General features: G+C 41.8%; 1 protein-coding gene across 1 annotated transcript; it reads right to left on the bottom strand.

Annotated features, from left to right (window-relative positions):
• Positions 1–7,004: 7,004 nt before the first annotated feature.
• On the bottom strand, positions 7,005–10,596 carry Il17a (interleukin 17A). Its single transcript, NM_010552.3, has 3 exons — positions 10,513–10,596; positions 9,194–9,405; positions 7,005–7,879 (listed from the first exon to the last, which is right to left on the bottom strand). The coding sequence occupies exons 1-3, from the start codon at positions 10,537–10,539 to the stop codon at positions 7,642–7,644; spliced, it is 477 nt and encodes a 158-aa protein (NP_034682.1). The 5' UTR covers positions 10,540–10,596; the 3' UTR covers positions 7,005–7,641.
• Positions 10,597–14,135: the final 3,539 nt, after the last annotated feature.

Below are 14,135 nucleotides of genomic sequence, written 5' to 3'. Positions count from 1 at the left end.
CTTGAGTATTTGGAGCTTTTGGGCTAATATCCACTTATCAGTGAGTGCACACCATGTGTGTTCTTTTGTGATTGGGCTATACATGGGCACAGGGCAAAAATTTCCTGAACAGAACACCAATGGCTTATGCTTTAAGATCAAGAAGGAACAAATGGAGCCTCATAAAATTGCAAGCTTCTGTAAGGCAAAGGACACTGTCAATAGGACAAAATGGCAACCAACGGATTGGGAAAAGATTTTTACCAACCCTACATCTGATGGAGGGCTAATATCCAATATATACAAAGAAATTAAGAAGTTAGACTCCTGAGAATCAAACAACTCTATTAAAAACGAGGTAAAGAGCTAAACAAAGAATTTTCAATTGAGGAATATCGAATGGCCAAGAAGCACCTAAAGAAATGTTTAACAACCTTAGTTATCAGGGAAATGCAAATCAAAACAACCCTGAGATTTCTCAACTGTCCTTATAACTATCCAATAAGCGTTAAAGTCCTACTTCAGAAAAACATTGAACAAGTAAGATTGAATGAATGAACCAACTTTCCCCACTCTGTCTTTCCAGTAATAAACATTGGGCCAGCAACACGTGTGCCCTTAATCCATGTTAGTTTATGAGAGTATCTTCCTGCCCAGCATTGCCTTTGATGGCAGCACATTCATATCAGGCAGACATATGGGCATGAGCAAAGTGCAGTGACTAACTCTTTCCAGGAACTTCTGAAAGTAACCTACCTGTGGTAATTCAGCATGAGGTATGTGAGGGACAAGCCCCCTTTGATCTGAGCTCTTTTAAGCCTCTTTGCTTTTAACCACAGACATGTCCACTTCCCCGACCTCACTAAGAATGAGGTTTATGCTTTGAGAACCAGTCATGTCACCTGTGCCCTAAATTATACATCTGATAAGAACTTGTACTGAGAGTGTGAGGTGACACAGGATAAACAGCCACCCTTGGAGCTGTGGGGTTTCTCTTGTCAGTGATGAGTCCGATTCTTTCCACTTGTTCCTTTGGTGACAGGCTCTGTGTTTTTAAGTCTGGCTTATAAAGGTGGGTTTGCAGTTAAACAGGGAAACAAATGCTTGCTCTTTCTGCCTCTATCCTTTCTTTCTGTCTCTTTCTTCTCCTTTCCTGGGTAGGAACATCGTCTACTGAAAGTCTTTGATGCTTGTAATCTGCAAGATAAAAAAAGCACCTCAGTTATTTAGCTTATGAGCTTTGTCAGGGCTTCAATTCTTTCTTTAGATAATCATTTTATTTTTAATGATGTGCCTGTGTCTGTGTGTGGGTTTGTGCATGTGAACGTAGGGACCCTTACAGGCCAGAATAGGGAATTGGATCCCCTAGAGAAGAAGTTACAGGCAGTGGTGAGCTGCTGGCCATGGAATCTGGGAACTTAATTCTGGTCTTCCGTGAGAGCAGCAAGTGCTCTTAACCACTGAGCTATTTCTTCAGAATACCTCCAATTCTTCCTTTATGGTTATATGCTATCCTATGGAATGTGATTTGTTTGAAGACAGGTATACCACTACTTATCTTTGAATTTCTCCACTTCTCCCCTTCCCCAAATAAATGCTTAACATCACATTAAAAAAATACACTGACCGGTTTCTGTCACATTGGATCCATACTCTGTGGCTCTGTGCTGAGAAAGGACATAAACTGCATTTGGTCAGTTGGGTTTGCTTCAGTGGAGAAAAACCTAGTTACACAGCTTGTGAAGGCAATTCTTCAATGCCTCTCATTAAATCCTGCTCCATCATGGATACTCTGAGATAGGGGCATTAGCAACCACTCTTGGTCGTCTGGGCCCATCTATGAGGTCTTCTAATCACTCCCTGTCTCCACAGAGCATCTTGAGAAAGGTAGCAAAAGACACAAAACATGGATCCTAAGGATGTGAAGCCCTTGTGAATATGAAGGGAAGAGTTTTGTTGTATAAGGCAAAGCATTGAGCTTGAAATGAGTGGGTAAGAATGAACAAATCCAGGCATGATGTTGTTTTGGCCAGTGTTTTCTGAAGGGCTGCATGTTAGGGGTTTGGTTCCTAGCCTTTAGTGATAGTGGGAGGAGGTGGAACCTTTAGCAGATGAGACCTAATAGAAGGCAGTAAGGCTTTTGTGGGCAGACCCTTGAAGGGGCTGCGACCTCAGACTCTTATTCTCTCTCATTTTGTTTCCTTTGCCACATGCTTTCATCACAAAATAGGGTTAAGGTATAGCAGGAAGGAAAGGAAGGCTATGAATATAAAGAAGAGCTAGCAGGGCTGGAGAGATAGCTCAGCGGTTAAGAGCAGTAGCTCTTAACCAGAGGTCCCGAGTTCAAATCCCAGCAACCACATGGTGGCTCACAGACATCTGTAATGTAATTTCTGGTGTCTCTGAATAGAGTGACAGTGTACTCACGTACAATAAATAAATAAATAAATAAATAAATAAATAAATAAATCTGTGAAAAAAAAGAGGAGCAACTAGGAACAACTAGGAAAGAAAGGTTAAGCCATTCCAGCAGAGGAGCCCCAGTGCACAGGCTGTGAACCTCACTGCACTTAGAACATACCTATGCAGAAAGTGGCGTGAGGTAAACCAGACAGTACTTTGTGGCCTTTGACTTTGTGTGTAGGTAGCATCTGCAGGCGCATGGAAACCATCCAGAGCAATGGTGAGAGTTGGGAAGACAAAGTTAGAATCCAAGTGATGTGTATCAGGGAATGAGAGATGCGCAAGATTGTTCTGTGAACTGTCCCCTGTAGGTGCATCTTTAAGCATTTAATGACTAGCTTACAGCACTGTTTGGAGAGGTTGTGGAGCTTCAGACAAACAGTAGATGGAGCTCCTGGGCTCTTATAGAAGAACAGAAGAAAGGATTTCAGCCTGAAGGGGATAGGAACTCCACAGGAAGACCAACACAGTCAATTAACCTGGACCCTTGGAGGGTCTCAGGGACTGAACTACCAACAAAAAAGCATACATGGACTGGACCTAGGCCTCCCTGTTCATATGTAGCAGATGTGCAGCTTGGTCTTCATGTGGGTCCTGAACAACTGGAACGGGAGCTATCCTCAAAGCAGTTGGCTGTCTGTGGGATATGTTCTTCTAGCTGGGCTGTTTTGTCTGGCCTCAGTGGGAGAGGAAGCACCTAGCCTTTCAGAGACTTGATGTGCCAGGGTGGGGAGTGGATGCCCAGGGGACCCCTCCATCCTTCTAGAGGAGAAGAGAAGCAGGGAGGAGGGGGGATGACAGGTTGGGGGGGGGCTGTGATTGGGATGTAAAGTGAATAAATAAAGTACACTAAAATAACACACCATTGAATTCCTAGAAAAAGAAAAAACAAAAAAGTATCCAATAAGGTCTCTAAATATCCACTGCTGGATACTCGGTCTCCATTGTGGTGGGTTTGAAGTGCTTACAGCTTTAAAGAGTTAGACCTAGTGCAAGGTAATTTAGTTGTAGAAGGAATCACTGTTGGGAGAGATCAGTACTGTCATTAGAGAGCAGACCAGGTCTCATGGGACTGTCCTGACAGATGGGCTGTTCTAGAAGAGCCTGGTACCTCCTCTCTATGCCACTTTAGGACATGTTTCTTTATGTGGATGACATTTGCCATGAAGCCTTGACCAGAAGCTACACTGATGCAGGATGCAGGTGCAATGGCCATCAACTCTAGAACTGTCAGTGAAATAAATCTCTTTTCTTAATAAACAGAATTCAAAATTTTTGTTACAGTTATAACAACACTAAAAAAACAAACAAACAAACAAACAAACAACAACAACAACAACAACAAAAATCCTAAGACAGAAGGCTTTTTCCTAGCCTCCAATAATAGTAAAACTAATATGAAATAACGGTCTGGGACTACAGGTTCATGTGTGCTCTTCCTTAGTGGTGCTCCTAAAGCTTCCATGCTGCGAAGCCCAAAGAAATGATGAGCAGCAGGATTATAAAACATTAAGATAGCACCTGTGAATGCTCTCTCTCTCTCTCCCCTCCCCCCCCATGCGCATATGTGTGTGTGTCTTAGAATTTTACTGCTGTGAACAGACACATGACCAAGGCAACTCTTGTAAGGACAACGTTTAATTGGGACTGGCTTACAGGTTCAGAGATTCAGTCTATTATCATCAAGGTGGGAGCATGGCATAATGCTGGAGGAGCTGCGAGTTCTACATCTTCATCTGAAGGCCGCTAGAAGACTGTCTTCCAATGAAGCTGGGATGAGGGTCTTAAAGCTCATGCCCACAGTGACACACTTTCTCTAACAAGGCCACACCCACTCCAACAAGGCCACATCTCCTAATAGTGCCACTCACTGGGCCAGGCACATTCAAACCACTACAGTGGCTGTGTGTGTGCGTGTGTGCTTGTGACGCGTTGGCTCTCAGTACCAAGCTGAAAGAGCACAAGGTGCTAGTGACAAGAGGAACTGGGGAAGTTGCCTCCTGGCTTTGGGATTAGAATGAAGGAGAGGGAAGCTGTACTGTAGACCTCTGGGTGGTGATGGACCTGCTAGAGAGTAAAGAGTGAAGGCTAATGAGACAGCTCAGCAGCTAAAGGTGCCTGCTTCCTCTTCCCAAAGAAATTAATTAAAAGAAGAAGCAGAGAGCCCGTGGGAATGGCTGGAGAACCATTCAGAAGGATCCCTGAACTGGGCATAATAACAGGCTCGGGCGTGGGGACTGGGATGGCTATGATTCAAAGCTTGAAACTGACCTGTTGGCAAATATGACTCAGTTTTGACTTTGCTTGTGTTGAACAACTTTTATTCTTGAGGCTGACTCTTTCTTGCCGCTTCCCTTCTGAATGCTTGGGTGCACTGGATGAGAGACTGAGGGCAGACCTAAGCTCTGAGAGGGAATCCTGATCTCTGGTGGCCCTTGGTCATCACAGCAAGGACTCCTATTTTGAAAACAGAGTTTCCTTGAAGAATTTCTTTTATGTCAAATATCAGGTTATAGTTTTAGGACGCCCCCCCCCCCCCCACCCCGGTCTCTAACAGCGATGTGTCTTTTCCTAGGGCCACTGTTCTTTTTGCTTAATTTATTGCAGAATGCTTCTGCTCATAGCATTGCCTGGTACGGGAAGAGCCTTGTCCTCATTGTCTTAAAGGCAATATGAAATTGGAAATGTGGAGTTGGGTGGTTCAAGGGCATTGTTACTCTGAGGCATATTTTTCCCAACAGGGGAGAGCTGAAGGGGCTGAAGTTCAAAAGACCTTCAGAGTGTTTGAGGTGAGTAACAGGACAGTCCCTCCCACATATCAAAGTCTGCAGACGCTCATCTCCTTGCATAAGATAGTGGTGTTTGCATGTAACCTCCCTCCATCCTTCCATTGTGCTGAAACTCATCTGTAATACTTACAGTATCTCACAGAATGTGACCCTGTGCAAACATCTGCACTGCCGCATTGTTTTAGGGAAGACTGACAGGGGAGAAGGCTGTATGTGTCCTTCTCTACTGACACCTATCAGAGACTACGCCATTCTTTATTTATTTATGTTTTACTCTCACAGTTTTCTATTTCATGGATTAAGAGGGAAGAGGCTTAGAAATATTTCTCAGGGAGCAGCGAATAAGGAAAGCCAGGATTGAAATCCAAATTTGTGCAGTCACAAATTTCTATTATTCATGTACAATTACCACAAATTTATAATCGTGTAAAATATACTATTTTTGTTGGAATCAATCAATCAATTAATTAATTTATTTATTTATAAAATTTATTTTCTTTAATCTCTTTTTTACAGTCTGGTCATTATCCCCCTTCTGGTCTACCTTCTGACAGTTCTTCATTGCATTCCTCCCACCCCACCAGACCTCCCTACTTCCTGGGGGACTCAACATATTACATTTTAAAAAAGTGTTTTTTTTGGTACAGATAGAATCATGTCATTTTCCACTTCCCTTTCTTCCTCCAGACCCACTCTTCCTTGAACCCCTTCCATATACCTCCACTCTTAAATGATAGTATTTTTCTTTATTATTGCCACATACATGTATATGCACATGTATGTGTTTGCATACACATACACACACACACACATGCACTCACAACCTGCTGAGTCCATTTTTGTTGTTGTTGTGCATATGGTTTCAGGGCTGACTGCTCTGCATTAGGCAAACAATAAGGGGCTCATCTCTGGTAGAGGCTTTTACATTCTCCCAGAAGTCAATGGATGCCTGTAGTTCTTTGTTTAGGGGTAGGACCTGAGGAAATTACCCCTTCCATGTTAATATATCCATTGATATTGTCTTGGCTTGTTCATGAAGACATTTCTAGGAGACTGTTTCCCAGCAGACTTCCTGTTGTTCTGCTCTTACAATCTTTCTGCTCCTCTCTCATGATGTTCCCCGAGCTACAGATGCAGACGCTGTACTCCAGATGTGTCCACCGGGCATGGGCTTCCCATGATCTGCTGATCTCTACATTGTTTCCAGATGTAGTTTTCTGTGACTCTTCTTTTGAGTTAAGGAGAGATTTTCTTGATAAGGGAATTTTCTCCCTCAGGAAATGTTCCTTGCACAGGCTAGCTACATTCTTGATCCTCAACTTTGATTAAATCCAGAGATGTGGAACCTAAACACACGAGGGGCTGATTATACTCTCTCTCTCTCTCTCTCTCTCTCTCTCTCTCTCTCTCTCTCTCTCCCCCCATCTCTTCCCTTCCCTCCCTTTCTGTTTATGTGTGTGTGTATGTTTGTGTGTGTGTGCCTAAGCATGCACCTGTGTGCCTATGTATACATGCAGAATCCAGAAGAGGGTATCAACTGTCCCCTCTGTGACTTGTTCTTTTAATCCCTTAGGGTAGGATCCCTCCCTGAACCCAGGACTCAGGCTCCAGGGATCCTCCTGTCTCAGTCTCCTTGGATCTGGGGTTACTGTTTTCCATGTGGGTTCTGGGACGTGAACTCATGTCCTCATGATTGCACAGGGCTTGGAGCCTGTGATCCATCTCTCCAGCCCCCTGCCTCCACTTTTAATAAGTACAAGAAAGAAATTTCTTCCAAAACTTTATTATTACAGTGATATTGTTACAATTTTTTTTTAAAACAGAGTAGGGAGCTAAATTATCCAATTTTTTGAATCTTCAATAATTTAAAAAGTTATTAAACATAAAACTAAGTTTGGTTTTCACCCCATTCAGAGGAGAGAACCTTAAATAAACAAATAGTAAAGCTGAAATTTCCATTAATATTTAATCTTACTTAGGACTTCCCTAGGTAGATCTGAAAATCATGTTCTTAATACTTCAAATACTGAAGAAAAATAAATAGATTCATAAATAGCTCATATAAATATAGGCTTTACCTTTTAAATAATAAAATTTCTGAGTCTTGAATTTTGTCTTCTTCAGAAAGAAACATAATAATAATGTAGATACTTCATTAAAATAAGTTACGCTTCAAAGCTATCTTGGGATATTGTAAATACACAAATAATTTAAAGTCCACAGAAAAACAAACACGAAGCAGTTTGGGACCCCTTTACACCTTCTTTTCATTGTGGAGGGCAGACAATTCTGAATCTGCCTCTGAATCCACATTCCTTGCTGAAAATCAATAGCACGAACTGTTTTAAAAATGCAAGTAAGTTTGCTGAGAAACGTGGGGGTTTCTTAGGGGTCAGCCGCGGGTCTCTGTTTAGGCTGCCTGGCGGACAATCGAGGCCACGCAGGTGCAGCCCACACCCACCAGCATCTTCTCGACCCTGAAAGTGAAGGGGCAGCTCTCAGGCTCCCTCTTCAGGACCAGGATCTCTTGCTGGATGAGAACAGAATTCATGTGGTGGTCCAGCTTTCCCTCCGCATTGACACAGCGCTGGTGGCGGCACTGAGCTTCCCAGATCACAGAGGGATATCTATCAGGGTCTTCATTGCGGCTGCAGGGGAGACAAAAGCCAGGAGGAAATGAAGTCCTGCTTAAGTGGAAGGAAAAGCAGGAACGGGGGAGGGAGGAAGAACGCACTGTGACACACATGTGCACTGCAAAGCTCTGCATGTTAGTTGCTAACTTTGGCTTGTCTGAAAATTTAGATTCTCCCCTTTCTATCTTTTCCTCCCGGATTCCTCATTTTCTCCCTCCTCCTCTTTCGCAGCAATAAGGATCAAAGCCAGTGTCTTCCACATGATGGACACCCATTCCATCATGGAACTGGACCTGAAGCTTCACAAACTTGAATTTTAAAGTTTAGGAAATGATTTAGAAGAATGCTTTTTGAAAGATAAACAGAATAAGCTAAAGACCATAGTGAGGTGAGGATTGAAACTTAACATCAAGTAGATAACATAAAAAAAAAAAAGATAAATTTTAAGGGTACATTTGATTGACAGGAGACAACAAAGGGACAGATGACCAAGGAGTAAAATGGCTGTTCATCTGATTTGGTGACATTGGTCTTTGAAAGAAGGAATATCAGAATTATATCTGAGAACACTTCCTGGGACGGAAGTTATATGAAAAGCTAGAAGCAACAACAAAAGTCCCTTTATAATCTCTTTCTTGTCCCTTTACAATATCTGAATAAATAGTTCACTTAGATTTTTGAATTGATTGATTGAATTATCCTTGGTTTTGGAAAAAGGAGAAAAATCCTATAGACAGGTGGCTCCACAGGTTCCTTGCCATTGAAATTTATTCATATAACCTCAAATGATCAAAGTACTGAGCCCTTTATGGGGTCTAAATAGTGTATGCCAGAGACAGGTCAAGTAAAAAAGGGCTTGGGATGGAGGTCAAGTCTATCCAACTCACAAAGGAGAAAACATATCCAGCAGGATGCTTCCTCTACCAGCCATTCAAATTTTGTTTTCCTATGTCTTCTTCAGGTCAGACACAAAAATACCTAGTTAGTTATTAATTATTTTTCATCAAGTCTCTTTAATTGTAGGTCTGGTTGAAACATAAACATCCTGATTTCCAAAAAAGTCAGCATTCAACTTGAGCTCTCATGCTAGAATCATGGTTATCAATAATTTGGGTTGATCTCTCTCATTATTGACCACTATAACAGGTTAGGGGGAAGTATTCCCTGCTCTATCCAAGAACTCTGTAGAGGAAACTTTGCTTAACACAATGGACCTTCTAGGTCTCTGAGGATACTGAGAGGAAAAAAGTGAAAAATCATGTTTAGGGTATACATGGTGCATCAGAGAATGGAAGGACACAGATTATTTTGTCTGGAGTTCTTACGTACTGGAGAGTCCAGGGTGACGTGGAACGGTTGAGGTAGTCTGAGGGCCTTCTGGAGCTCACTTTTGCGCCAAGGGAGTTAAAGACTTTGAGGTTGACCTTCACATTCTGGAGGAAGTCCTTGGCCTCAGTGTTTGGACACGCTGAGCTTTGAGGGATGATCGCTGCTGCCTTCACTGTAGCCGCCAGGCTCAGCAGCAGCAACAGCATCAGAGACTAGAAGGGAAAGATAAGGTGATGGGGGATTGGATTAGTATCTGCTTTTCTTTCTGACAAACTCATTGTGATGAGTATATAACTAACTGTAGGAAACATATGATATTTTGGAAAGATCTCTCCTAATATGTAAGTAATTCTGAATTTAAAAACTTTAAGATGGCCAAAATCATGCTAAAAAATGTAGAATTTATTTTATTTTTAACCAGTTTCTTACATTCTTTTTGTGACTGAGGACAATCATGTGATGTCTTAGACAGCAGTGGTCCTAATAAAAATGTCAGCTTCTGCCATCTCCTCAGCCTGTTAGCTCATGAGTCAGTGGGCTGCTGAATGACCCCGATTTTCTTGTCCTTATGCACTAGTGTTCTTAGTCACTCCTTCTGTAAACCTCGTGCACAGTCAAACATGTACCTTGGAGGAGAGGACTGCAGAAAACCTACCCGTTGTTTGTCGGCACTCATGTTAGAATTAGAAACAGTGTTTGTACACCAGCTATCCTCCAGATAGAAACTGAACCTCCCTCATGTTTTCTTAGGTATATATTATCCGGTTCTAAATTTAGCATGCATTGATTCTATCATGAGAATACGAGTGCAGAGCATATTTTTTAGGTTAAGTATTTAAAATATATAAAGCTTTATTCATAAGGAGACTTATACATGTATCTAATAGTTTGGATATCCTAAGACTTTGGGATAAAGCAATGGATGAAAACTTGCTTCTAAAGCTTTCAAATCTGCAAGAACAGTAGCCCACTTCATTCTGGATTAAAGAGCACTGACATGAGAGAATGACGTCAAATCCCTTGCACTCAGAAGAATAGATTTTGACAGTCTTTCTCATTGCATAGCGTCATGTGACATTTCTTAGTGGGTTAGTTTCATCACAGCAACCCTTCAGTTTTAACCGTATCTTTCTGACTGATGCCTATCAGTTCTTGAAAATGCTGTACAATGATTTCGACATCTACCAAAGGTTTCATTTCCAGTTCTACATGTACAGATTCATGGACCCCAACAGCTGGAATAGAGCATTTCATATCACGTGCAATAACGCAACCTGGTCACAATCAACAAGCGCCTTGTACATTAGTGCAGGACTCACCACAGATGAAGCTCTCCCTGGACTCATGTTTGCGCGTCCTGATCAGCTGGTGCTGGGTGCACTTGTGCCTCGTGTGAGGTGGATGAAGAGTAGTGCTCCTTTCTCTCTTTTTATACGGTTTTACTACCTCTGTGGTCACTTACGTCAAGAGTGGGTTGGGGGGTGACACCATTTGAGTAAAGATTCCATCCTCAAATGAGGTCAGCACAGAACCACCCCTTTATGACGGGCAACATCTGTCTCGAAGGTAGATGGGAAGGGCAGAAGTTCACTATGCAAAGAAGCATGACTTCTTGGGAGCTGAACAGAGATGCTTTGCTGTGATTCAGTATCATGTGTGTATGGACATATCTGAAGCTGCTGCAGAGCTGGGCTCCATAGTAATGGTTTGTGAGTCTCTTGACAGTCTCCTAGTGACACACACTTTGAATTTTGACTTGATCTTTCTCACTTTTCTACCAAATTCCCTGGCTAGAGAGCATCCCTTGCCCAAAGAAACCCACTCAATGTCTTAGTATGTAAACAGACATACAAAATAAATAATTTAACACCAACGGAACACGTTCTATTTAACTGAGTACCGCAACTGTTTTTCCTTGAATGTCTATTCTCTGCAAGAAACAATCACAAAGGCTAGTTAGTTATTAAGGAGTAGCGAGAGACATGAGGTTTACTAGTGAAGTCATTACGGTTGCATGTTATCAAGAAACCTGTTAATATTTGCTGTTTTGAGGTTCGGTATCAAGCCTTTCTTTTAAGGAGGAAGGAAATGAAGTGAAAGAATAAGGGACTGATTGGATAAATCGAAGAAAGAATTAGAAATCAAGATGAAGGCTGAAAGACAGTGGAGACACTGAGGCACTGCCGGGTGGAGACTACTAACAGGAGGAGATGAGGGATGAGAAGGGAAGATGGAAACAGCTCTCTCATGTTCTCTCCTCTCCATGAGATGACCTTTGCCTTTATGTCTTTGAGAAGTCTTTTTCTTCAGGAATAGCAGATATGAGGACAAGATGGTGAATATGGGGGTCATTAGGTCCCAGCTCTTCAGCTTTTGTCTGACATGCAGCATGAGGTGGACCGATAGCTCCTGTTCAATAGATGGCATGTCTGGTAGGATTGCTGGATTCTGTTCATGATCACCGTGTTCTCAGAAGTTGCAGCACCTCACACCTTGCTCTTCTTTCTAGGTCTTTTGCTGGCTGGTAACTCTGACTTTCACCTGTTTGGATCATGTTTGCTTTTCTGACACTTCTTGGGATACCCTTGGGATAATACCCTTGGCATTATCCCTGGGATAATGCTCACACACACCTCTGATTGCCAGGTCTTTTCCCATTCTCTAGCTTCCTGAATGAGAAGCATGAACTCCTTGAATTAGTATTGCAGTTTGAATTAACATCCCTTCTAGCCTCCATGTTACTATGCTCCATGTTAGGGTTCACCAGGTCCTGGCTTTCTACGTGTCATCCTTCTACAAATTACATACCTTCTGTTAAAATACAGCCTAGGCAATGTCCTCTTTCACCCTGTTTATCAGCACACTTGTAGGATCCTATTCAAATAGTTATTCTATCGGGGAATAACATCACTGGAATAAACATACCACAACATTGGCTTCTTTATGGGCTAATGTGTTACTCATTTTCTTAAATTTTGTTGTACATAATATAACTTTTTATACAACATAGGTCTTCATGGATTACTTTTTAAAAAATATTTATTTATTTAATATATGTGAATACACTGATGCTATCTTCAGACACACCAGAAGAAGGTATCAGATCCCATTACAAATGGTTGTGAGCCACCATGTGGTTTCTGGGAATTGAACTCAAGACCTCTGGAAGAGCAGTCAGTACTCTTAACTGCTGAGCCATCTCTCCAGCTCCATGGATTACTTTAGACTCATTTGTCTCTTTGGTATGTGGCTGTCTGTTTCTCTTGACCTGTATATTGTTTGCTTACTGATTTACTTTCTATATTGTAAGTTACTTGAACACCTGTAGCTATTTTGTTAATCTTTGTACCAACTGCATAGGGTTTAGAAAATAACAGCTGAACTTTTGTTGTTGTTGTTGTTATTGATTGGCAATATGAAACATTATGTCAGAAATTCATGACCTTGTTTCTTTTTAGAACTCAGCTGCAGTCTAAGACATTCCTGGGTTGTCTTATCCCTTGGCTCTAAATCCTTATGCCTTTGAAAAGTGTATGACTATGTTGTAGCCTATGCTGAACTCCAAGGAATAAACACTCCTTGTTGCTATCTGGCAGGAGAGGAAGAGGTTTCCTGCCAAATCTGTCAACTGATGATGAAGAGGAAGATCTAATAATCTCCCCAGTCCACTGTCCCACAGTCGTAAAACTCAGCCTATGTATGGGCCTTTGAGAGGTGACAATCTTTGTCTAAAAATAAAGGGAAGGGGGAGAGACAAGATCAGTTTTCACAACAGTGTGAAGATTTAGACATGGAGCTGGCTGTGCCTGGCTTTGAGAAGAACGGATTTCCCAGCCATAGAGACTCCCTCCATCTGAAAGCCTTGTCCTTGGAGGAGCAATTGGGAACACAGGGGCTGTGCACAGAAGGTCAGGTTTCTTTTGTGCTTGCTGTTATTCAGGATTGGCTCTTAGCCTTCAGAGGCAGAAGGAAGGCCATAGTGAGACCTGGTGTGCTGAGGGTACCAAGAGATTGGCATCTTCACTTTCGTTGTGCCTTTGCCTTTCTGAGACCTACTTCATCTTTTTTGTAGACATGCTCTTCTGTTTTATAAAATGAGGTTTTGTCTCACCTGTTCATTGTGGTTGACTTTTTGCAGAAGGAAAATAGCAATGAATAAACAAAAGCAGTAGGTTAGGAATGATGATTTTGCTCAGGAGTGGCCTTCAAGTGTATCCATCTTGCTTCTCTGCAGATTCAAAACAGCAGCTACAAGACTGGGCAGCTACAGTTTAAGGACCAGGGCTGTGTGTGGGAGGGTATGAAACAGGAGGATGCTTGTAGTCAAGTGATGTTTTAAGGGAAAAGATACTTTGGGGCTTCTTGAAATCATTAGGCCATTATACAGTATTATTTTCTACCTATAAGAGAGGATAACACCAAAAATAAGGGAAAATTCTTACTTTTGTAAACAGGATAAAATATCTTTTGTCTCAGTGTGGTGGAAAATTAAGACGTTACTAAAAACATAAAAATCAGTTTTGTTTTCTGCTCAGATGGCAGGGCTACCATTGAGAATCTATTATTTCACTAATTTGTATTCTATGGCCCTTTTCAGGAAAAAGCAATAACAGCAGTGGTCTGTAAAAAGGAGGGATTTCACAGTTTAAAGTGGTTAACATGCATCCTAATTTAAAGAAGACAATGGCTGTTTGAACAGGTAGGTGCCATTTAGTTTAATGCATTGTACAGTATTGCATAAGGCTCCTTCTCCATTGGTTTTGTTTAATAGAGAACAGTTCTAGAGAAAGTGTCCTTAGGTCCTAAATGTAGGAGCTACTGTATGAAGATGCCCAACCTGGACTGGAAAAAAATCCCAAATTGACACTTAAAGGAAAGATTTGTTGTTAAGGTAGGAGGGTATTTGCAATAATGACCACATGGGAGGCCTTATGGAATTGGT

This window comes from Mus musculus, chromosome 1 (assembly GCF_000001635.26).
Source record: "Mus musculus strain C57BL/6J chromosome 1, GRCm38.p6 C57BL/6J".
Taxonomy (NCBI): domain Eukaryota; kingdom Metazoa; phylum Chordata; class Mammalia; order Rodentia; family Muridae; genus Mus; species Mus musculus.
This window is presented reverse-complemented; position numbering and strand designations above follow the sequence as displayed.

Bases quoted from the DNA above. Each gene is read 5' to 3' on its own strand.
- Il17a (NM_010552.3), bottom strand. From the start codon at position 10,539: ATGAGTCCAGGGAGAGCTTCATCTGTG. The intron at 9,406-10,512 runs GTGAGTCCTGCA...TTTCCCTTCTAG, and splicing joins CAGGGAGAGCTTCATCTGTG to TCTCTGATGCTGTTGCTGCT. The intron at 7,880-9,193 runs GTACGTAAGAAC...TCTCCCCTGCAG, and splicing joins ACGTCACCCTGGACTCTCCA to CCGCAATGAAGACCCTGATA.